General features: G+C 39.5%; 1 protein-coding gene across 3 annotated transcripts in view; it reads right to left on the reverse strand.

The window, feature by feature from the left end:
• Window positions 1–26,503, reverse strand: part of TBX15 (T-box transcription factor 15) — a 140,767-nt gene that overhangs the window by 47,723 nt on the left and 66,541 nt on the right. For all 3 annotated transcript variants that reach the window (XM_062192062.1, XM_062192060.1, XM_062192061.1), the window contains 4 exons: window positions 18,460–18,673; window positions 13,203–13,304; window positions 10,917–11,088; window positions 9,714–9,881 (listed from right to left, as the gene is read on the reverse strand). In XM_062192062.1, the coding sequence (XP_062048046.1) occupies window positions 9,714–9,881; window positions 10,917–11,088; window positions 13,203–13,304; window positions 18,460–18,673 (656 nt within the window). The remainder of the gene's footprint in view (window positions 1–9,713; window positions 9,882–10,916; window positions 11,089–13,202; window positions 13,305–18,459; window positions 18,674–26,503) is intronic.

Below are 26,503 nucleotides of genomic sequence, written 5' to 3' on the forward strand. Positions count from 1 at the left end.
ACATATATAGCACACTGTTATTCTCAAAAGCTCAAAGGCTAAGAGGAAGACTGTACAGGGCACATCTGATTTCAAACATAGTAAGAGCCAGGGGAGCAGGTCTGAGGAGAGAGAGATTATTTACAGTTGCAAAAAGTAAAGGTTGAAATAGATAGTATTTTCACCAAATTTGAATAGTAAAATGGGGGCAGACAGACAAAAAAAAGAATGAGAAATGCAGTCCTGGAAAAGAAAACAGTATGTGCATGCATGCAAAATCAAGGCAGTTACAAAGTCCAGGCAACAGTAAAAACTGAACTTGCTTGCTGCTAGTAAATCATATTCCTCTGTTAACCATTAAAAAGGAAAGACAGAATTACACATATACATATAAATTCATAAATTATATATTCATATATGTACATATGTGAAAAATACATTCTATACATGCATACATGTGCATGTTGGATGTGTAGTTATATAACATTTACTTGCACACATATATGTGTATGTGCATATGGCATATCTGAGTAGTTAATTTCCAATGCTGCATGACAATGACGCCCATCAGTCAGTCCCAAATATGGCTGGCTGCTCCACCTTCTCAATCTTAGACAGGGTCACTATTATCTCTTGACTAAAATACTCAAAAAGGCCTGAGAACTGATCTTCCTTCTTTGATTTTTGTTCCTTTCCAATTTCTTCTCTACACAGCAGCCTGAGTGATCTTTGTCATCACATAACTAGACCAAGTCATTCTCTTTAGTGGCTACCACTGGTTAGAATTCTATCCAAGCTCCTAACTCAGCCTCAGGGCCAGCACACCCTGGCTCTGCCCTACTCTTCAACCCCATCCACTCTTCTCTGCCCTGGCCCTCAGCTGCAGCCAAACTGAGCTGCTCGCAGTGCTGGAAGGCACCAAGCTCTGTCCCTTCCCATCCCTTCACACTCCCTGTCCACGGATAGTCTACATTTCACATTACTGACTCCTTATCCTAAGTTTCAGTCTAAATGTTATCTCCTGGGAAGCTTCTTCCCTGGTTATCTCTCTAAAACAAGAAAACTTTGCTGCTCTTATTAACTGCACCCTTTTTATTTCCAAAATGGCTCTTATACAGTTGATAATCATATATTTTTGTGTATGTATGTATGAGAGAGAGAAAGAGAGAAAGAGAGAGAGAGAGAGAGAGAGAGCCCACATCTGCTAGCTTACTCCCCAAATGCCCATGCTGGTCAGGGTTTGGTCCCCCTACAGCCAAGAACCCAGAACTCAATCCAGGTCTCCCATATGGCTGGCAGGAACACAGCTGCCTGAGTCATCATTTGCTGCCTCCCAGAACTGAAAGTGGAGCAGGGACATGAACCCAGACACTTTTTAAAAAATATTTATTCATTCACTAGAAAGGCAGAGTTATGGAGAGAGAGAGACAAAGAGAGAGGTCTTCCATCCATTGATTCACTCCCCAAATGGCCACAAAGGCCGGAGCTGGGCCAATCTGAAGCAAGGAGCCAGAAGCCTCCCAAGGGTCCTCCACATGAGTGCAGGGTCCCAAGCACTTGGGCCATCCTCTACTGTCTTCCCTGGCCACCAGCAGAGATCTGGATCAGAAGTAGAGGAGCTGGGACTCAAACCAGTGCTCATATGGGATGCCAGCACCACAGGCAGATCTAACCTATAATGCCACAGCACTGGCCCCAACCCAGACATTTTTGATGGTTAAGGCATCGTAACCACTAAGCCAAATGCCCATCCCTACATATTTATTTTTTACCATATATAGTCACTCTCCCCCAGGACTACAGGTAAAAACTGTATCTAAAGGACTAGCATTGTGGCTCAGCAGGTTGGGCCACCATCTGCAATACTGGCATCCTATATGGGTGCCAGTTCACATCCTGGCTGCTCCACTTCCAAGCCAGCTCCCTTCAATACACCTGGGAAGTAGCAAAGGATGGATCAAAGCATTTGGGCCCCTGCCACCTATGAAAGAGACCTGGACAGAGTTCCAGACCCCTGACTTTGGCCTGGCCCAGCCCTGGTTGTTACAACCATTTGGAGAGAGAACCAGCAGATAGAAGATCTCTCTCCCTGTCTCTGTCTCTCCCTTTCTCTCTGTAACTATACTTTTCAAATAAAATATTAAAAAAAACCAGCATCCACATAATTTTTAAAAACACACTATCTATGTTATACACCATTTTACCAAGCAGAACCAAGAATGACATACTGTTCATGCTCAATGAATATGCATTCAATGAATCAGTTAATGAGCAAATTAATGAATGAATGTGTGGGAACCAGGGATAACTATTCCCAAACCATGACAAACTTTTGAGAATCTAGACCAAACAACTCTCTCAGTTCTATTTGCTTTCACTTCAGGCATTACAGACAAAAATCTTAAATATCCTTCCAGTCAGAACAAGGTCCATTAGCAATTTCCTGTACAGCTAAAGCTATTCTACAGCAGTCATGTTCAAACTTGGTCCAGTGATAATGAGAAGACATGGAAAATACAGAGGCTGTGAAAGCATTTTCCTCACTGATTTTATTTCCATAACCATATACTGATTTGTGTCATCTGACTTACTGAAGGCTGTGGCACATAAGGGGGTGGCTGTTGGCTTGCCACCATTAATTTTAATCATTGTCACTGACTTTTTTGCCCAGTAATATAGAAGCAGTTAATAAATGAAATATAGCTCACAACGCACAGTACAGACATAAATAGCACAACCTACAAAGGAAATGAAACTTGAATATCCTGGGTATGGTTTTACAGTACCAAGGTTAAAAGGGCCTTTCCTTATTAACACTTAGTTATTTTTATTTTTTTAACCATGTGCCTGAAAGGTTTTCCATTGGGGGAAAAATACAAAACAAAAGACCTTAGCCTGTATGAAAAATATTTCTACACTGATTTGATTGGAAAGTTAGAGTAAAACTGGCTCAATAGCTTAGGGTATAATGAGTGACTCAGAAAAGGATTTTCTGGCTGTGGTTTCAGACTTCCTATCTGGTTCATGTAGCCAATTCTGATTAAGAAATATGACTGTGTTACCTGGAGAGACTATGTGTTTTTGAAATCTAGTTCCGTGTTTGGGGAAAGAATACCAGTGTTCTTTAGTTTTTTCCCTTAAAGGAGGCAAGAGCTTGCAACGGAAATTCCCCACTAATTTCATGAGGACATGTTGGCATCAGCTTCTTCCAAAAAAAAAAGCATATAGTGTACCATCTCCTTTATTCCCACTTCGGACATCTTATTCTCCACAATGAGATTCTGGTCATGGTGTACCTTGTTCTCTGCCATAGACCTGCCAAACTGGCACTCCAAAAGCAAATACTAGCAATAATAGCTCTAGTGTGCTAGCTAGCAGTCTGGGAATCTATAGGTCAGTCAGAAAGGGTGGAAGGCAGAGATGGAAAAAGAAGAACAGAAAGCATAAAACATTACATTAAAATAGAAATGCTTTCTTCACACTTCACTACTACTTATATTGAAAGAAGTAGAACCACAGGTATATAAGAGAACCAACAGGAGAGGTATGTTGGCTAATCATTCATTCAGGTATGTGGTCATTTGCCAAGCAAACATACTATGCTATGCATGATGGGGTAGAATATCTTTGAATTACAGAGATTGGCTTCACAATTTTATAGGACAATATTGATCCCTTCCCCAAGGTTGAAGGATGTATATTAATAACCCAATTTTGTATACTATCAAGGTGAAAGGAGTTAGCCTCTATCTAGTTTCTCTTGCCGCCCTTATTTTATGAAATAAGGAACATCTTTGCATCAGAAAAAATAGAAAGGATGAAATGGAATAATGGGCAGTCTATTAAATTGAATGTTTACATCTATAAGAAATTCCTACACTGTCTTTTATCTTTTGCATTATCTAGTGGATCATACAAAAAACTTCTAAAAAGAATGGTACTGATTCAGACCAAAGCGTCAATTTGCAGATAAGAACAGTGAAATGGAGTGATTCCTGAAGGGTAGTTTAGTCTGTCAGTTATAATTCCAATCTCTTAATTTTCAACTGGTATTTTACATCATATTACATACACAGCACACTGTTATTTTCAAAAGCTCAAAATGTGTAAGAGGAAGACTGTACAGGGCACACCTAGTTTCAAATATAGTAAGAGCCACGAGAGAGTATTGTGCCCTAGCATTTCCAAGGGGGGATGATTATTCCAGTTGCAAAAGGTAAAGAAGGTTGTAACAGATAGTATTTTCACCAAATTTGAAGAGTAGAAGGGAGGCAGAGAGATAAAAAAAAATGAATGGGAAATGCATTCCTGGAAAAGAAAACAGTATGTACATGCATGCAAAATCAAGGCAGTTACAAAGTCCAGGCAACAGTAAAAACTGAACTTGCTTGCTGCACTCTTGTGGATGTATGGTGGGGAATAACAGAAGCTGAACCTATGTAGTTGGTGATCAGCCTCTGGGTACCTTAATGGAAAGACTTCAAATCCTGGGCTTTTTTCCCTTGGCACTGAGGAGTCATGGACAATTTTTGACAGAGAAATGATGAGACTATGAGGCAGACATTTAGTACCCAGCAATTAAGCCACAGCTTGGGATGCTGATGTACTATATCAGACTGCCTGAGTCTAGGTCCGAGCTCTGCTCCAGAGTCCAGCTTCCTACTATTGCACACCCTAGTAAGCAGTAGGTGATGGTGAAAATATTTAGTTTCCTGCCACTCACCTGGAAGACCTGGATTGAGTTCCTGGCTTCTGATCTTGGCCTGGCCCAGCCCAGCTGTTGCAATATTTGGGGAGTAAACCAGCAGATGGGAACTAATTCATTCTCTCTCTCTCTCTCTCTCTTCTTTTCTCCCTCGCTCCCTCTCCTCCTCCCAACCTTTCAAATAAATAAATATTTTGGAGGGAAAATGATGCAATCAGCACCATACTTTAGCAAGGTCCATCTAATAATGATGTAGGAGATGGCTTGTGAGATATTAAGCTTGCAGCGCTGATCCTAATTGAAGGCTATTCAGTGCAGGGTGCAGAGACGGCCAGCCCAGAACAAGGACAGAAGTAGTGCAGAAGTCATGAGATTAGAAAGAAGATAAGATTCTGTCAGTACAAGCAACAGAGTTTACTGGAAGATGGATGTGGGAAGAGCCAAGCGTCCAGCCTGGAGAATGAGATGCAAGTCAACAGGGACACAGGCTTTCACAGTGGGCTGGATTGAGAGGAGTCACACAGGAACAGAACAGTGTGGAGTATTTTGTTTATCAGCAACAAAACACCATGGTCCCATCTCTCAAATATGGATGTGTTAAAAATGTGTTGGTCTAGGGTGTTGTAGGACTTTAAGTTTACAAGCATGAATCTTTAATATTTTTAATGTTTGAAAATCATGTATCAGTTGCCTCAATGTTATGACAATTGCTCCAAATTCTCATTTAAAAAATATGCATAGGAGCAGGAGCTATGGCATAGCAGGTTAAATCTTCACTTGCGATGCCCCATTGCACATTACAGTGCAGTTTACATTCCAGCTTTCAATCCATTTGGTGCCTGCCGGAAGGCAACAGATAATAGTCCAAGTACTTGAATCCCTGCCATCCACCTGGGAGACCTGGATGGAGTTCTAGGCTCTAGCTATCAGGGACTTTCGAAAGCATCATTCAAACCCTCATTTTCTAGAAAAAGGAACTGAAGCCCAGAAATACAAAGTAAATTGCTCAGAGTAGCTGGTGGGACATACAGGACTGAAATACAGGTATCCAAGTGTCTAGTCCATTGCTATCTGTGGAACAGGACACAAATTCTCATTAGGAAGATTGGGTACTACTTTGACTATATGTCTTCTATTTTCCTTCTTTGTTTGTGCTTCTACAAACAAGGTTCTGAGGACCTACCACTGACTTTCCTCCCCTTCCTCATGCACAGGACTCATAATCAACCCCTTAAAAAGAAGTAGAGCAGGGGCTGGCACTGTGGCTCACTTGGTTAATCCTTTGCCTGTGGCATCAGCGTCCCATATGGGCCCCAGTTCTAGTCCCGGTTGCTCCTCTTCCAGTCCACCTCTCTGCTGTGGCCGGGGAGGGCAGTGGAGGATGGCCCAAGTGCTTGGGCCCTTGCGCCTGCAAGGGAGACCAGGATAAAGCACCTGGCTCCTGGCCATTTGGGGAGTGAACCAATGGAAGGAAGACCTTTCTCTCTGTCTCTCTCACTGTCTATAACTCTACCTGTCAAATTTCAAAAAAAGAAAGAAAGAAAGAAATAGAGTGAATAATTTCTCCAGAAAATATTGATTTTTGTCATTTTTAGAATGCCAAGGGAATAAAAAGACAGTAATAGGCAAATATAGCTCACAAAAGAGATCAATTTATGCTACACTCATCTTCAGGACAAATCTGAAAATTGTTGTTAGGTAATAGCTCATCCAATGGGATACAGACTTCAAGATTCCCAACAGAAATACCTGAGTCTATTTTGTTATATTAGAAGGCATTGTACTATATTAAATTATATCTACACAGCCAAAAGTAATGTTAAGCAATCATGCTGGTTGATTTATCCAGGGATTGGGGGCTTGTTAAATAGGTAAAAGCTGTTATCTTTCTTAAATGAGCAGAATTGAGTATGACTCAACTATTTTGAATTTCAGCAATCATGAATTCATCAGCATGACATGAGGACAGAAAGATCAAAGCATTCATCTATTAATCATAACCCTTTCAAGAGCCTGTGCAGCTCCTCCAACTCTCCCACTCTCTTTTCTGTCTGGGTAGATTCAGCCATAGAGCACTGTAGGCTGACTATTATTAATTATATGCCAGGTTTGTGTCAGTGAATTTATGTCTGCTGCCTCATCATCTAGTTCTCATAACTCTATGAGGCAGGCACACTTCTAGACCAGAAAACACAAGTCAAAAAGGGTTAAGCAACTTGCTCGAAGTCACATAACTTGTAAGTGGGAAGGTCAGAAATTAAACCAGGTATATCAACTGCCAAATTGCATTTTAACCAACTCAACCTAGAAGTAGACAACATATTTAGACAAAAGGAATCTGCTTGGATTCTGAGACACTGCTATAAGAGAAGGTACAGAAGTGTAGGGAAATTCTGGTACTCATGTTTGGTCCTTTTTCACTGGCAAAGTGAGCTACAGATTTCTAGTTTCAATTTAGGTTACAACAATGGTTCTCCAGAACTGATGCCATTCAGGTGATATAATGTTGACTCTTCAGTGTTCTAGTTTGTTCTACAAATGAAATTCTAAAGTTGGAATAATTATTGCCACATCACCATCACTATCTTCACGAGAAACCAATGGTTACAATTGTGGCTGGGGTAGTCTTGGAAAAGTCCGGTCAATTATTCAAAGAACTTGGACTTACTTCCCCTCTTCTGAGCTAGAGTTAATCCCAAGGTTCCAGTAGTTCCAAAGGTTATATCTATATTACTGCCATATCTTGTATCAAGGCTTTAAAAACCATGATAAGTAAGCTTTTCCATGTAAACCCTCCATGGCTCTTGAAAATTTACTATCCAAGGAGTTTGAGAGGGTTTAACCATTTTTAAAATAACAAAAAAGCAAACTACATATCTTCTACATTAGATCAGATGAGGCATCCACATCTTCTACCTTAGATCAAATGTGCCAACCACAAGAAAAATCTAAAGTTGGAAACGTTTTATAGCTGCTAAGAAAGTCTGGCAACTTTATACTACTTAGCATCTACTGAGTAAGATATTGTCATATATCAGAGTCTTCTGAAGGTAAAGATATATAAGGAATCTTATTCAGAGGCACCACAAAAGATAGAAATGTCCTTTCTATGTGAGCCAAAGATTCCGTAACTCACCTTTATCTTCCTGGTACATAGTAAGCACACGAAAAATAATTTTTAAATGAATGCTTTGCTCAATTGCATGTAAGAAATGTAAGTATGGAACATAAAGTATGGAACATAATAATACAGTCTTATTTTGCTTCAAGAAGGTTCCAAATAAAAGAAAGCAAGTTTTTAAGCAAGATAAACAGAAAAAAAATCTATTTGTTTCAGGGGCCAGTGTTGTGGCACAGCAAGTAATACTGCTTCCTGCAGCACCAGAATCCCATGTGGGCACTGGTTCAAGTCCCTGCTGCTCTAATTTAGATTCAGTTTCCTGTTAATGGCCTGGGGAAAGCAGCAGAAGATAGCCCAAGTGCTTGGAGCTCCGCCAACCATGTGGGAGATATGGATTAAGTTCCTGGATCCTGGCTTCAGCCTGGCCCAGTGTTGGCCATTGCAGCCATGTGCAAAGTGAACCAGCAGATGGAAGAGATTCTCCCTCCACCTCTTCCTCTATCTCTCTTTCCCTGCCTCTTCCTCTATCCCTGTAACTCTTTCAAATAAAATATATAAGTCCTTTAATCAGACAATTTGCTCAAAGATAAAATAAAATCCAATTTACAAAAATGGTATTCATATACAACATTTAGGAAATTGCATAAAGTGAAAATGCTTATAAATCCATCTAGCCACCCTCTCAAAAAGAGAACAATGTTTAGAATGCCCATGATACTTCCACACTTGGCTTCTTCTGGCTCCTCCCCCACCCACACATCTCCTGCATTGGTCTGGCTAGTTCATATATGTATGTTATCATCAAAAAAGGTGTCACATCTTCCAGAAAAACCTCCCTTATTTCCCAAATTGAGACCATGTCCACATTTCTATCCTTGAATTATTCCACTGTATAATCATTATATATTTTGGTGTCTTTTGTTCAACTAAAACCCTTCTTAAGAAAAAGAACCATCTAAATTAGCTCTAACCAACTCTTATTTTTCTACAAACACTAGAACATAGTAAGTTCTCTATAAGTCTTTATGAAATGCTTGAATGTGTTACAGGCATAAAAACGCACATATCTGCAGCTGATGTTGTGGTGCAATGGGTTGAGCTACCACTTGTTATACCAACATTCAAAACTGGAGTGCCAGTTACATTTCTGGTTACTCCATTTCTGATCAGCTTTCTGCTAATGCACTAGGGAAAGCAGCAGAAGATGGTCCAAATACTAGGACCCTGTTACCCATGTGGAAGGCCTTGATGGAGTTCCTGGCTCCTGGCTTCAGCCCAGCACAGCCCTGGATGTTGTAGCCATTGGGAGAGTGAACCAGCAAAGGGAATATCTATCTATCTATCTATCTATCTATCTATCTACCTATCTATATCGCTCTCTCCCATTCTCCCTTTCAAATAAATAAACACATCTTTTTTAAATGAATGTACAGATCTCATGATGGGAATGGTGGACACAGGAGGTAAATTTAGTCCAAAAGTGTACATGGAAAAGATGACTCTCAAATCGCATTTGAGAAGATTGATGACTTTGATGTAGCCTGGTGGAAGGATACATAGAAAACGGTAGGTAACAGAGAATATCAAACCTCAATACTGAGAAGGAATTCCAAACTATGATGATCATTTTTCAGAATATAGTAGAGATAATGAAAGGCAGGTACAAGTAAAGAGAGACATGAAAACAATTTAGGAACATTGATCCTAATGATCCAAATCTAGACGATGCCAGCCATAACTGAGCATTACCATATTGTCATTGCCAATGCCTTGTGTGCACTGCAACACAAGAGCAAATTGTCTTTCATTCCACCTCCCCAGTACCATGTAGAGGGACTAAGCATCTCTGACCAAAAAAAAAAAAAAAAAAAAGCTTATTTAGCAGGATACTCTCAAGGGCAGACTTACCTGCTGGTTCTGATAGGCTGTGACTGTGGTGAACACAGTCTCAGGAAAATTGAATGTTTTGACCCCATCCCCCACAGGGACAGGCTTGGTGGGCGAAAGGTCACTGCTGAAATCCTTGCGAATCACATGAACTCGAGGCTGGTATTTGTGCATAGAGTGCAGAATTATCTGAAATGAAAAGGAAAACCATTATGATAGGTATGCCTTTAAGGTTGCTACATCTTTTGTAGATCTCATGCAATATAAATCACAAGAAGGAAGCATTATAGGAAGAGCACAGATTGGGATTATATAGGGTTATACAGGAAACTGGAAATCAGTGTATTTGCCCATGGTGAGAAGGATAGCATTCATGGAACTATGGAGCAGGGTATTCCCTGTCCTGGGTAGTAGATGCATTTTGTTTGCTTCAGTTGGATAAACACTGAATGACTGTTCTAGCACACACAGAAAACACTCCATTGAAATACCTCACAACCTCTACATACAAAAAGTTGTTCGCTATAGCTTAGAATTTTCAGCCTGGGTTCACACTGCCTTTAAATTCTACTTGCTATTATTTGCACTCATTTTTGAACTTATGGACATCCTTTTATGTCACATGAAAAGTGAATGGTGTATGAATGTTCTCATCCCCTCAGGAAATTCTCATTTCCTTAAAGAAAGGAGCTATGGTATTAACTTCTTCAGTCTTCCCATATTACCCAGTATGAATCTTGGCTTTCAGTGAAAATTCAGTACATATTTTACTGCCAAAGATAAATCAACATTTATTGCTCTAATTATGCCTGGAAAGCCTTACGACCTAACTGTCTCCTATTAATTCATAAATTTCTTGACAAATCAGCCAAAATTGTTATTCACTTGCCTGTGTTAGTTTATTGCCTTGTGAGTTATTCCACTGAATGTTATGATTTCTTTTACCATTGCTTAATTTGTCTTATTTTCCTGTCTTGCCTCCATGACTAGACTGGAACTCCCTTGAGTACAAGAACTTTGCATGATAAACACAACCTGATGCACAGCAGATGTCTGCTAAATGTTAGATGAAGAAAAAAAATACTTTAATGCTTACTTACTTAAAATAACTTACAGTGGCATAGAGATTCTTATTTTTACCTGTTTGGAAAAGCAGAGGACTAAATAGCTTTAAAGCAAATGAGTGAGGAGTGGAAGAGGGAGAGATGGGATTCTTTGACTCACATGTCCTTGATCATCCAATTCATTGTTGGTTAGCTTGAGCTTGTCGAAACTGACCACCTGTCTCATCCAGGTGTCTCCAGAAGCTAGAGAATCAGGGTGTATATAAACTCGTGGAGGCACAGGGGAATCAGCATTGCCAGCCACCATCCACTTGGAGCTATGATACACATATCTGAGATGGACAGGAAGAGAGCAGAATTCAGAGTCAGATACAGAGAGGGGATAGATAGAGGCCCAGGAAACAAATATAAAGACGGGAAAGGGGGAGACAAAGAAAAGTAATGGGAATGAAATGGAATGCAAAGGAGAAAAAGAGAAAGTAGATAGCCAGGAAAAGTGAAATCAACATGGAAATGGACAATGGGATGAGAAAGGGGAGGGCAGATAAGGGTTGTGGTTAATGATCAAAGCTACAGCTGGAAGGTAGAAAAACATTCTCACAGTTCTCTTTCTTTCTTCTCTCCCTCATTATCATGCACCCCTGTGTGCATGCAGGCATCCTGAACCCACGTGTCTAGCTATGGAAAAGGTATTTTACTGCAACCTTTCACCTTGCAAATGCAAACCATATAATCCCTTGGCCACTTGTTCAGGATTTTGTTCCTTATTAAAAACATCTTCCATATTGTCCTATAAAAATGCAGCCATGTGCACAGACCCTCCAAGTCTTTCACTTGTTAACCATTTCCTTGCTAACAATTTGAATTTTGAGTCATTTTACAGGAATGGAAGGTCTTTGCCTTAGTGCAACTATTCCTAGAAGCACCACCAAATCTTCCCATATAGTGTTTTATTTGGGGAACCGAGTTTTGAACTTCATCATCCTCCACATTATTTTCTCTCAAAGCCACTGGAAATGAGACATTGTTGGTAGCAAAGGAAATCAGTTCTGTCCCAGGCCTTGCCAATTTTCCCATAGTTCTGAAGAGTCAACTCCATCTCCAAAGACCTGGCACTACCCACATTCTCAGTCCGAAGGACCCCACAGGACCTGGACCCGGAGCTGGCAGCCTGAGGCATTTGATCCAAATCACAGTTCCCAAGATCCTCTGAAACTGACCAAATTATCTTTCTTGCTGAATGCTGCAATCCCAGCCATGTACCTGTCCCCCTGACACATTAGTGTTAGCCTTCCCCACTCATTTCTCACCTCCAAATCATCAGTGTCGGGTCAGGTCCTTGACCCCCAAATACTTCAAAAATAAGCCATGATTCCATGATTTGATGGAAACCTCGAGATATCTAAGAAACTGCTACTTTTTTCCAATGAGAACTACATATGAGGAAACTCCATGGAAAATGCATATTATGAAAAAACTATGAATGGATTTAAAAATTTTTGCTTCAAGATAAGTTTATCTTTCTTTCTATTCTATTTTTTACTTGAGAGGAAGAGACAGAAAAATATAGAGGGCTCCTGTCCACCAATTTACTGCCCAAATGCCTACAATGGCCCCTGGATAGGGCCAAAGCCAAGACCGGGAACTCAATCCAGATCTCCTACATGGATGGCAGGAATACAAATATTTGAGTTATCACTACCTCCTCCCAAAATCTACATTAGCGGGAAGCCAGGATCAGGAACCAGAGCTGGCTATCAAACCCTAGTATTCTGGTATGAGATACAAGTGTCTTAACCACTAGAGTAACCCCTTGTCCCAAACTTATTTTTTAATTCCTTTTCCACAAACTTTTTAAGTATCATTGTATGAATCACCCAAGAGACATGAAGACTACATTTTTAATGACTTTGAGGGAAAGTTACTTACAAACTTATTCAGAACTCACGTTAAGAATAATAATTCTCCTTAAGTAAATGTTCTTCCTAAGTCTTACCCGAGTGTATTCTTCCTCCCCTTCACATTCAGGGTGATCCATTAGAAATATGATTGGATTTATTCCACTGGTCTGCTTCTCCTTCTGCTCTCCAAAATGAATCATACCTACTCACTTGGCATTCAGAAGTCAAATCATTCAGTAGGCTAATCACTTCCAATGTTAATTAAATTAATTTTAGGCTGAAGAACTATATGATTTGGGAGACAATGTACAACCCCATTCTATTCAGAGACAAAGGGAGACTGCCAAGCCAAACTGTTACTGAATTCTGCTTGCCTATCTTTACTTACTACTTTCTGCTTGGTGCTCTGCCACAGGCCATTTGTATATCCCCCATTTCATGTTTCCTGTACAGGATGCATGCTAAAATGTTTCATCTAAAGACTTTAAAAACTATCTTGGAATGCTGGTGATGCCCACAATTCCATATCTCACAGTCATTCTTACCTGTATCTTTTATTGTCCACAGGTACAATGTCCATTGCTATATAGTACTGCTGGTGTGGATCTAGGCCAGTGATTTTTACTCTCATGGCAGGAAACATCCTCCTACGAAGGGAAATAAGGTAGTGAGCTCATCAATCAGAGAGGTAGAAGTAGTAGATTAAAATATTGAAATGCACCTTCTTATCAGATACTCTAGACTCATTACTATCCAATGCACTCTAATTCTCAAAGTTGGCTAGTTGTTTGCACTTTGGAAATTACAAAATAAGTTAGAGACTTTTATTGCTGAAACAACATATCTCTTTGATATAAATTGGCCTATTTGAAGATTCATACATTCAAAGGGCTCATACAATACAATGCTCCATGTTTCTAGTTAATCTTTAACATAATATATGTATATGTAGGTGTTTGTGTGTATGTGTATATCCACATATATAGTTCCTGTTAGCTATAATCTTCTTAAAGATAGATATGGTATCTTATACTCTACTTATTGTAAAGTGTAAATTTGTAAATTGCTTGTTGCAGTTTATTGTATGTGATCATAAAGTGCTTTTGACTGACTGATTTTATTTGAAAATGACCACCCTAATAATAATTTCTCTAGAAAAGAAGAAAAAGAAGAAGGTGCTACCGGTCCCCAAAAAAAGGGCCACCAAAGGTTATTTTTTATGCATAAAACTGCAGGAAAAAATTCTGCAAGTTCTCAGGCTGTCAACGTGTGTGTCAGAGGAAGGACCCTGTGGAATGGGGAGCAAATACCAAATGAATTCTAGTGGCCTCTGGGCAATACCTTGTTTCTACCACAATGGCTTGTTAAACTCGCCAAAGCAAGTGAGGTCAGGATATGGAACTTTACAACTTCTCTCATAATTGAAGAGAGGAGGAGAGGCAGCAGACCAAAAGAAGTATTGAGTTTCAGCAGGTCCAGAATAAAGTTCACCATTCTTCGGTAACCATGAGAAAAAAAGAAAAACATCTAGCTTTTTTTCAATCAGGCCAGACATAAAAAGTTCTCAGTTCAAAAATTTGGATTTCCATGAATGTGCTGTAGGGTATGTGTACACAAAATACGGCATTAAGCCTAACCATCTGGGGCTAGTTAGTTGAGCTGGGCAGAGCACGGTGCTAATGAGGTCAAGGTCACAGGCTTGATCCACATATGGCCTAATTGGCTTTGCCCCATTTCACGGCCATAGACCATACCCTGACCCCAGGCAGCCATGTTGCAAATGTGTACTTGTTGCTTACAGGAGAGACTCTCTGTACTAGTGTCACACTCACTACTCACACAGCAACAGCAACATAAAGACCAAATATACCCTGGCATGTGGTCAATGACATCACAGTCATATATGAGCAAAAGCACAGAGGCTAATTATTAATTAGAAAGCCCCATATTTTAGTCTTATGTTGGGCTAATGAAATTTTGATGGTGAACTACTCATAATGACTAAATCAAATATTCACAATAGATCAGGCACTTTGATCTACTTTTTTTTTTTCAACAATTTGGGAACCCTGGCCTATACACTTAGTTAGAGCTCAGTAATTCCCTTTTCACTAATAATGATTTCTCATTGTCTTAAATATAAATGATTGGAGGGCATCTTGTAAGGAATGGGAAGACAGTCCTCTAAGTCACTACCTTGGCTAAAGACATGTGGTTCCTTTCAGCCACTTACAGAAGCTCTATTGCCTTGTAAGAAATGGATTTCTGTTCTTCGTGGCTTCAAGAAAATGGGTTGGATGTTTTAAAAACTGATACCTGCTTTGTCTTGGACAAATATACAAAGCTACCCATCTATTCCTAGTGCCCAAGTTCTGATATAAATGAACTGCATGACTATGGATAAGCCATTTTAACCTCAGCATCTATAAAACAAAGCAAAGTGACTAGATAATCTCTAAAGTGCCTTCCTGACTTAAAGTTAATTCTCTTTTTAAAAGCTTTGCAACATGCTTATTCTTTATGTCAGTGTTTTAGTACAGAATATTAAGTGTAATCACAACACAACACTCTGGAGAAAAACTAATCTTTCATAGTTCCCAAAAAGAAATGTGTTTGGTTTTAATTTTATAGCAAAATTTAGGCCAGTTCTTTTGTCTTCCAAACCCATTCATCCCTACAAGCAGCTCTGTCCGTGGTGCTGATTATACAGCTTGTATTGGCATATTCGAAGATCAAGGGCTCTGTAGATTGCAGTAGTTCTGAATCAACCAGATTATTAGTATGTGAAGTCTATGATGACTAAGATTTTCTCTTTTTGTTAGAGATTTATTTGCTTACTTAAATGAGTTACACAGGGTGTGGAGGAGCGAGAGAGAGAGAGAGAGAGAGCTGTCTCCTACGTGAGTGGCAGGGACCAAAGTTCTTGGAATATTTTCCATGGATTTCCCAGATCCATTAGCATGGAGCTGTATTGGAAGTGTAGCAGCCAAGACTCAAACCAGCACTCATGTGGGATGCTAGTGTCACAGGCCATGGCTTAACCTGCTGTGCCACAACATTGGCCCCTAAAGTGACTAAGATTTCCTAAGTGAGAATAAGAACATGGGGTTAAAATTGAAATGAATACTGTATAGGGAAGAAAATTATGTGAGAAGGAAGAAATTAACCAGGGCAACAGATTCACAGAAGAGAAAGCCCCCTCTGTATGCTTCTGAGTTGATCTAGAATTATTTGAGCACAATTACATGTAGCAGCAACAACAGCTGCTGAGGCAACCCAATACACAGACAATGAGTGTAGTTTCTAAAGATAAACAATGGATTTTGATATAATTCAAGAAAAAACTGTGTGTCTGTGTTGGGGAATAGATTGATATATTCATGTATCAAGGTGAGTTATTGATTTATTTTTGAAGTATTTCTTTCTTACAGCTGTTTTCACAGGAAATCATAAACTAAATTCACTGGAGTGTATGTAATGAGGCAGTGATATTTGAAACAAGAGTGAGAAATACAGAGACATAATAGTATTGGGGAAAGCACTTACCTAGCATTTAAGACACCAGTTTGGATACCAAATCTCATGTCAAAGTGCTTGGGTTCCACACCCAGCTATGCTCTCAATTCCAGCTTCCTGCTATTGCAGACCTTTAGAGGCAGCAATGATGGGTTCAAGTGATCGAGTTCCTGCCATCTAGGTGGGTGATCTGGGTTCCTGGCTCCAGGCTTTGGCTCCCAGTTGAAGACTGTTGTCACTATTTGGAGAGTGAACCAGTAGATGGGAGCCTTCTCTGTCTCTCCCTCTCAAAGAAAGACTTTTATAAAAAAGGCCTAATAATATTCAAGTGAAAACACCAAAACTGAAAAATTGTCTAGAAAAAATCAATTGTAATATTTCTCCTTTCTTATGAAACACTAAAAAAAAGTTTCCTTTGAATTACTTTCTTCTCTTCAAAGCCTAATACCACAAAATGTAGAACAAGAGTATACTGAAACCCAAGCACCTAAAAAGAGTTGACATAGAAAGTAATTCTTCAAAGTTGCTTCCCCTAAAAAAGTCTTTTAATTGTTTTATTCACTATTACAACGTACAGAAGGAAGAAGATTCCAGAAAAGAAAGAAAATAACATTTCAGGCTCATTTGAACCTCATGCTTTTGTGATATCTTTTTGTATTTGGAAATTTCTGTGTCATGTAGATGAACTGGATCCAATCAAAATGTTATTTCACTTTAAATAGTCATGTTCATGAGAACAACTTATGAGCAGTGAGGTAGATCTTTTCTGGTCTGCAGAAGATGTGGGACTATGTAGAGCAGACTGGCTTTGAAAATACGAAAATAGTATAATTACTTTTACTTAATTTCAGTTAGACATTCCTATATGCTCAAGCTTAGTCCAAATTTAGTTTTATCTAAATCATGTTAATTTTGAATACAAAAGCCAAGAATTCAACCATTTTTTAAGTTAGAACTATTGTTTTAGAGCACACAGTTTTATGTAGAATTCTGGAGTGACAATTTACTTCCCTGTGCCTTAGTCAAGTTAACTGACCTCTTTCACCCTTTGCACCCTCATCTGTCTAAAGGATGACCATGTCTTATTTCATAGGATTCTTATGAAACTTAAATGGCACAATATTTGCTGAGTGTCCAGCACAAAACAGATAACTAAGAATGGAAAGCTGAGAAAGAACAATAAAGGAGTAACTTAACTAAAAGTGTTTATTTCAAAAGAAATTGTTTTCAAGAGATTCAACTTTTTCAAGATATTCCATGGGTACTATTAAAGTTTTTAATAATTTAAAGTTAACAATAAAATACAATAGATCAATAAAAAAGGACTCAGAAGATTCACCAAGTCCAGTTCTTACCAAAAAAAATATTAAAAGCATTTTATTGTTTTAATGCCTTAGAAGATATAAGTTATGGAGCTGGCGCTGTGGCATAGTAGGGTAAGCCTCCACCTGTGGTGCCAGCATCCCATCCAGGCACTGGTTTGAGTCCCAACTACTCTATTACCAATCCGTCTCTCTGCTAATGGCCTGGGAAGCGGCAGAGGATGGCCCAAGTGCTTGGGCCCCTGCACCCACGTGGGAGACCTGGAAGAAGCTCCTGGCTCCTGGTTATTGTGGCCTTTCGGGGATTGAATCAGAGGATGGAAGACTGTGTCTACCCTCTCTTGCTCTCTGTAACTCTGCTTCTCAAATAAAGTAAACAAATCTTTTTTAAAAAGAAGATATGTTATGTTATTTACAGAAAAAAACTCCTTGAAGATATTGGATAGTGAGGTAACAATTGTTTATTGTTTATTGTAATCTATCTTTTGGCTATTAAGATACCATAACTCTTCAATACAAGGCTACTTCAAAAGACTTATAGAAAAATAGAATTTACAAAAATTATTTTAGTATAAAACAATTTTTTAATTGATTCATCATTTTTGCATATCAGGCAATGTTCATGAACTTTGACCCTTTGTATACATGAATTTCATTTTTTACCACCGAAATAAATTTATCTTTAATTCTGTTTTCATGAACTTTTGAGGTACCTTGGATTCACTGAAATAACATTTGTAGTTGGAAAGTGTTTGTGAAGGTAGAGGTGATTTGGATTCAAAAGACCCCTAGAGGAAAATGGTAAAATCACAGCAAATACAATAGGACAACAACAAGATGTTCAAATGCAGAATGGTGAGTGCAAGTTGCTACCATGAACAAATGTGCCGGGGGAAAATGGGTGGAATGGCTCCGACTTCTTTCGATTCTTTGAATCTGGTTATTCAGCAGAACTTGTCCTTACCTGCCTGCTTTGGTGATGATCATTTCCGTTCCAATATCGTGGAACCTCTTCCACAGGTCAGCACACTGCAGCTCCACCTGGATCTCCTCCATGGAAGACATGGCAGCAGGCACAGGGCCTGCAGCACTTGAGGCCAGATCAGGGTGAGTGTTGAAGGAGCAGGAAGTCCGCTCAGTGAGTACCTCAGAGTCTGAACCAGTGCTCTGCTCTGAATCTGCAAAACAAACAATCAAGCCTTAGGTGAGAAACCACTGGGCTGCCCCCACCCCTGGCCCTAAAAGATGGGGGCTGGGGAATGCGGTGGATTGGGGAGAGGGGTGAACAAAAGGAGACTTAAAGCTGGGAAGCTCCAGAGCACGGCACTCAGGGTATTTTATTATTTTTTTTATGGTTTGTTTTTGTGATTTATGACCTTCTTTCAGGTTTCATGTTTTCAACATGACATCTGGCATTTTAGTAAGTTTTAGCAACAGCTGAAAAAAATTGGTCCACAACAGGCAATATAAGAGTACTGATGTCCCATGTTGAAGGGAATGAGGCCAAACAGGGTAGCAAAATAAGTGCTGAATTAAAGTAAAATAATTATTACAGATTTCTGCTCCAAATCTAACTTAGACCATTTCATTTGGGGGGAAAAGAGTCAAAGCTAACAGCAACGAGATCTTAAATTCCATATCATTCAGCATCAGTGTCCATCAGCCACCTACTTTTAAACACAGTAGTTTTTCCTCCACTTGTGTATGCCCTAGTCATCAAAAGTAATGAAAAGTTGTTTGGGATCCTTAGAAGCACTTTGTCACATGTTTGAGTAAATGGCTTTTCCTAAGAGTCTGATCAGGCCATTTTGAATGGGGAAAAAGCTTCTGTTCCATATGCAGGTATATAAGCATATGGAAAAGGTTACTTAAGAAAGCGGTCGAAACAAAGGGAATAAATGAGTTCAGGAGACACCTTGATTGGTTTCTGAAGTATGGGAAGAAGGGAGGGGTGATCCAAACAGGAAGATGGGATTGAGAGCAACCAAATAAAAAGCTGGCATGCTGGGCCAGATGGTCCTTCTCTCTGTGTCTTCTGTACTTGTGAACAGAAGTGGGACGGGGGACGAGGCAGTGGACTGGTGAAGAAGGCTGGAATCAGATTTATCAGAAAATAACTGTCTGGAAATTTACTTTTAAGATCCTGTTGCTCAGAATTGTATGTCCTAAAATTTCCAAATTCAGATTAGCTAGAGTAATTTTCTAAAGTCAAGAGATGCTGAAAGCCAAGCCTAAGCACCTATTTCTCTAACCCATCCTTAACATCTAGGACCCTAATTGCTTTCCCTATAAATAGACACATATGAGAATAAGTGTTGAGGGGGTTGGCACTGTGGCTCACTTGGTTAATCCTCCGCCTGCGATGCCAAGTTCTAGTCTCAGTTGCTCCTCTTCCAGTCCAGCTCTCTGTTATGGCCCATGAAGGCAGTGGAGGATGGCCCAAGTGTTTGGGCCCCTGCACCCACGTGGGAGACCGGGAAGAAACACCTGGCTCCCAGCTTCGGATCAGCGTAGCTCCAGCCGTAGTGGACATTTTGGGGGTGAACCAACAGAAGGAAGACCTTTCTCTCTGTCTCTCTCTCTCTCTCTCTCACTGTCTATCTCTATCTGTCAATTAAAAAAAAAAAAAGAATAAGTGTTGGGAACAGCGGTATTTTGCTCTGACAGATCACTTGTCAATGCTGCCAATGGTCAGAACTTCTGGGACATTAGTCCTTCACACTCAGAACATGGAAGAAGGATGGGACAGAAGGCCGGACCATTTCACTGCCAGCCTCTATTAGCTGTAGCAGTCTCTAGACTTGTGAACAATACATCCCACAGTTCTTTATTTTTATTCCTTCTTGCTCCAACTTTTTCTCTCTCAAACCCAGGCAGCATCTCTGGCAAGAGCATTCCATGACTTTGTCAAAGCCAATAAAGAGCAAATTGTCATTTCTTTTTGCCCTCCCCAATCCCTCATCCATCATTTCTAAAGATATTCATGTTAATGTAGAACTAAAGGAAACTTAAAAATCTAGGATAAGTCTCTGTCCAAAAACTTTAGCTTACCCACAGTCACTATTCTAGTCACTATCTTTGGGGGGGGGGGGGGGGGGATACTTAAAAAGTCTTCTAATTAGGGTTTAGCTGTCTAAGCATATAATTTTATACCTTGGACTAAGTAGCAACTATTTGTGTTCTATTTTTTTTTTTTTTTTTGGACAGGCAGAGTTAGACAGTGAGAGAGAGAAAGAGACAGAGAGAAAGGTCTTCCTTTTCTGTTGGTTCACCCCTCAATGGCCGCTGCGGCCGGCACACCGTGCTGATCTGAAGCCAGGAGCCAGGTGCTTCTCCTGGTCTCCCATGCAGGTGCAGGGCCCAAGCACTTGGGCCATCCTCCACTGCACTCCCAGGCCACATCAGAGAGCTGGACTGGAAGAGAGGCAACTGGGACAGAATCCGGCGCCCCAACCGGGACTAGAACCCGGGGTGCCGGCGCCACAGGCGGAGGATTGGCCTAGTGAGCCGCGGTGCCAGCCTGTGTTATCTTTCAAGAAGAATCACTTCTCTAAGATGAGAGATACTGCAGAGTAACAAACCTGCATCCTAGCCTGATCTCTGCTCCTTTCAGTAGCACAGTTATTGCATCATCACACACTCAGTCAAATACAATAATTTAGATCCCCTGAGACAAAGATTTCCAAATCCCACTTGTTTCTGTGATAGTCCAAGAGCTCCTCACTTATGAATATACTGAATTTCTCCAAAACTTCCCAAGACAAGGATTTTTAAAATAACTTTGATCTACTTTTGAGAGTAAAGTGTTATGAAATTTCTTCATCTTAAAGTGCCACAATTATGAAAGAGTTGGAAATAAACACCCTAAGTAGGGCCCAATGGAAGTTATGGACAAAAAATATCTCCAACCTATGTTTAGGAAGAGAGAAAGGGATGAAACGGGATCATTTTGGTAAGTGATAAATTTTTAATAATAGCCATATTGAAGTTGTGGTTAGAAGGCTGACTACAGCTGGAGAATCCGGAAATAAACTCTGCTCTTAACTAACTTGTCAACTGTAATAAAATAGGGACTCAAAATGTAACATTAAATGGATTAATGAAGAACCTTAGACAAGTCACTTAACCACAGGTGGCCTATTTCCTCATCATGCAATGAGAAGGATTGAACTAAAATCTTGTAGAATCTCTTCCACCTCTAGTGACTTTAAGAATTTAAGAATCCTCTTGAGTGCAAATGATAACTCAGGCAACCTCTATAAGAAGCATCAGATTTACAACTGTTTGGGCAAGACAAGTTAAATGAGCAAAAAGACTAGGGACCCAGATTCACATGATCATAGGAGTTAAAGAGTTGAGTGAGTATTCTCAAAGGGTTTACAGTTTCAATCAAATCAATCAATTAGCACCTATCAGCATATGGCCCTCGATGAGGTACCCTGTGGATAATTAGAAACAGAATCTCAGACCTTGAGAAGTTTCCCAGTTAGTGCTGATTAATTATGTGTTTATTGAGTGCTTATTGTGTGCCCAGCACTGTGCTAGACCCTGAAAAATACCAAAGTGCATAATAAGACCCCTCTTTAAGGTATTCACAGTACAGAGACAGGGAGCCTTCACAAATAATCAGAAATCTACACAAATAATTAGCTCCCCAGTTTCCCACACCATTACATATCACATCCTATTTCTCATAGAAATTCAAAAAAGAGGAATCTCAGACAGTCAGAACAGTCCTGGGAAACTCCTAGTTACTAGAAAGGAAACAGACAAGTCTGTGGAGGAAGAGTAGTACGTGCCCAGGGAACACGTTTTCAAAGGTAACTACTCCCTCACAAAACGGAGCTCAGTGCTTTTATATACAGAATATATGCACCAGCCCACATTTGCAGTAACAGGAATGTACCATGCAATTATCCATTCTCAACTATTTCTTAGATGCAATAATTCAGAATGAACGTTATACTTTGCACAGTATTTTTAAAACCTCTATAGGAGTTAAGGCCACCTGTGAGGTAAGCTATCCTACAATGTACCTAAAATAGTAATTGCACAGTTAAGACCAATTGCCTAGGTAAAAGTAAAGCTTAACCCTTTGTAAAAATACATTTCTAAATCATAGTTATATAAAATATTTAAGCTAACCAGATCAACAATTTTAACTATTAATCAGAATATGTAATCAGGTTAGCTAAATTATGAATATAAGAAACAGATGGTTATTTTAATCAAATCACATCTATCCAGCAATACAGTAAGTTCTTTGAAAATCAAAATTACCTCTGGTTTTGAGTTTCTTTATTCTTGGAAATTTGTGATTCCCTGTTTTTAAGGATTAACCATTAGGAACTCACTTGAATGACCCAGAAACATTTCTTAACTATAAAATTCCTCCTATTAGTATCATTTACAAGAGAAGCTTCAGGAATACAGATGACAAAATTATATATAATCAAGGAAATTTAAAGGAGAAAAGTTAGGGAACCCATACTGAGCCAGTTACAAGTCATTGGAGAACATCATATGATTCATAAGTCAAACCAACATATTTATTCCTATCCAAAAAAATCTTTTGAAAAGAGATTCTATCAGGTCATTGTGTAACTCACTTTCTATCTCTAGCCTATTTTGCTTTGATAATACTAAGTTCCCACAGACAGCTGTTTAGTTTAGAGTAAGCTCAATTCTCAAGCCATGGTAATGATAGCAGTAATAAAACAGCTTCTTAATTTATATTTTCATATCACCTGATTCATCTTTCCAACCCATAGGGATGCAACAACATATTATTTTCTGTCTATTTTGTGGGTAAGGAAATTGAGACTAAGAGAAATTGAAAAGTGTGATGTATGTCTCTGCCTCCCTATCAAATGATCAAAATCTTACCAAAATCTTACCATGTTCAACTTTGACCAATGCAACCAATAACTCTGGAACAACCCTCAACTGTTTTAACCACCCCTGCAACTGAAATGGCTTAAATATGTTTGATCCTGGCCAAGTCACATAACTATTCTGTTCCCCAATTTCCTTAATCTTTATAGCACAGCACATGCACATTTAATTAGAGGTGCTATAAAGTCCCCTTTAACTTTAATGTTTAATGGATGGATTAGTAATGCATCTGAGAGACCTCCAAATCTAACAAAAGCAAACCAACCGCAATCTGTTTCAGTTACATAAATAGAAAATACCTACATTGCAAAAGGTTTCATTTTAATGACACTTAGTATCAAAATTAGACACTATTAAAGCATATTTTACAGTGTTCTAGGTTTTTTGCATCTCCACTAAACAGATAATTCTGAAGAATCATTCTTTACTATGGTGAATAAAGCATGTTTACATCTTTGGTTCTGTTAGTTACCAAGGTGGGATTTCTGAACGTCTCTTTGGCTTTCTGGACCTGTTTCCTTGTCTTTACTAGCATGAGCTGGGTCTAAGATATCATCCTGATCAAAAAGTACATCTTAGTGATAAGTCACAATCTGATGATTAGGTTTATAACTATTATTGACTATGAACAGTGAGGTGAACATAAGCTCATAAGAGCTATCCTATGCAAACAGTTTAATGGTCAACATCTACTGAGCTCCTACTACATGTCAGGCTCTCTGCCTACACTTTGAACACATAACAAATTTAATATATAAAACTAATAAAAAAACTAATAGTTATTGCTATTACCTACATTTTTATATTATTGAGGACAAAATCCAGATTACATCAGTTCTACTGGCTAAGGATTTCAAGCACATAAGACTACATCTTGTTGCATTTTTATTTCTTCTTTGCACAGAATGGATCATATATTGGTGGGAAAAGTAAAACAATATAGAAATTTCACACACACAAAAAAAATGGATCTACCATATGACCCAGCCATCTCACTTCTTGGAATATATCCAAAGGAAATGAGGTCAACATATGAAAAAAAAAATACCTGTACTACCATGTTATTGCAACCCAATTCACAATAGCAAAGACATGGATCAACCTAATGTCCATCAACTGATAACTAGATAAAGAAACTGGTATTATACAGCAGACTCATAGAATGGCGGATGTCCTAAACAGCACTCTGGCCTCAGAATCAGCCCTTAAGGCATCCAGATTCTGCTGAAAAGCCCATGAGAGTATTTCAGGCATGAAAAGCCAAGATACTCTGTGAAAAAAAAATTACCTAAATGAAAGATCTCCGCGAGTGAGATCCCAGTGGAAAGAACAGGTCATCAAAGAAGGAGGTACCTTTCTCTGAAGGGAGGAGAGAACTCCCACTTTGACTATGACCTTGTCTAAATATGATCAGAGTTGGTGAACTCAAAAGGCTTCCATAGCCTTGGCAACTCATGACAAGAGCCTAGGGTGATTACTGATGCCATAAACAAGAGTGTCAATTTGTTAAGTCAACAACAGGAGTCATTGTGCACTTACTCCTCATGTAGGATCTCTGTCCTTAATGTGCTGTACATTGTGATTTAATGCTAAAACTAGTACTCAAACAGTATTTTTCACTTTGTGTTTCTATGTGGGTGCAAACTGTTGAAATCTTTACTTAATATATACTAAACTGATCTTCTGTATATAAAGAGAATTGAAAATGAATCTTTTTTTTTTTTGACAGGCAGAGTGGACAGTGAGAGAGACAGAGAGAAAGGTCTTCCTTTTGCCTTTGGTTCATCCTCCAATGGCCACCATGGCTGGTGCGCTGTGGCCGGTGCACCGCACTGATCCGAAGGCAGGAGCCAGGTGCTTCTACCGGTCTCCCATGGGGCGCAGGGTCCAAGCACTTGGACCATCCTCCACTGCACTCCTGGGCCACAGCAGAGAGCTGGCCTGGAAGAGGGTCAACCTGGACAGAATCTGGCGCCCCAACTGGGACTAGAACCCGGGGTGCCAGCGACGCAGGTGGAGGATTAGCCTATTGAGCCACAGCTCCGGCCAAATTGAAAATGAATCTTGATGTGAATGGAAGGGGAGAGGGAGCAGGAAAGGGGAGGGTTGCGGGTGGGAGGGAAGTTATGAGGGAGGAAAGCCATTGTAATCCATAAGCTGTACTTTGGAAATTTATATTCATTAAATAAAAGTTAAAAAAAAGAAAATGGTATTATATACAATGGAATATTACTCAGCCTTATAAAGAATGAAATCCTGATATTTGCAACAAAATGGACAGAATTGGAGATTATTATATGAGGTGAAATAGGCCAGACACATAAATATAAATTCCTCCTGTTTTCTCCCATATGTGGAAGTTAATACATACATAAAGTATAAAATACATGTGTATGTCATGTTATATGGTATATGGAGTTATAAATGTTATAATCACTGACCTGTGCTCTCTGTATTGCAATATACTCTTCCTCCAGAAAAATGGTATTATATATATGTATATAAAGCCCACACATGACATTAACATGGCAAGGGACCAGCACTGTGGTGCTGTAGGTTAATCCTCCACCTGCAGCGCAGGAGTCCCATATGGGCGCCGGTTTTAGTCCTGGCTGCTCCTATTCCAATCCAGCTCTCTGCTAACGGCCTGGAAAAGCAGAAGAAGATGGCCCAAGTGCTTGGGCCCCCGCACCCACGTGGGAGACCTGGAGGAAGCTCCTGGCTCCTGGCGTCAGATCGGATCTGCTCAGCTCCAGCCATTGTGGCCATTCGGGGAATGAACTAGCAAATGGAAGACTCTTCTCTTTCTCTCTCTCTCTTTCTTTCTCACTGTCTGTGACTCTATATCTCAAATAAATAAATAAATAAATAAAATGAATCACTATTTTAAAAAAAGAAATTAAAATGGAAAATGTTAAATTTTTAAATCTAAAAATAAATAAGTAGAAATCAAAAATATAAAACAAATTCTTGCTCTGAAGGAGCTCACCGTCTGGTAGGCAGGACATGCAAACCGTGTGTGATGGGCACTACAACAGGTGTAGGAACAAAATTCTAGGGAACTAAGATGAGGCAGAAAGTCATTGATAAGAAGATCAAGAAGAGTGCAAGGT

Source organism: Lepus europaeus, chromosome 5, assembly GCF_033115175.1.
Source record: "Lepus europaeus isolate LE1 chromosome 5, mLepTim1.pri, whole genome shotgun sequence".
NCBI lineage: Eukaryota > Metazoa > Chordata > Mammalia > Lagomorpha > Leporidae > Lepus > Lepus europaeus.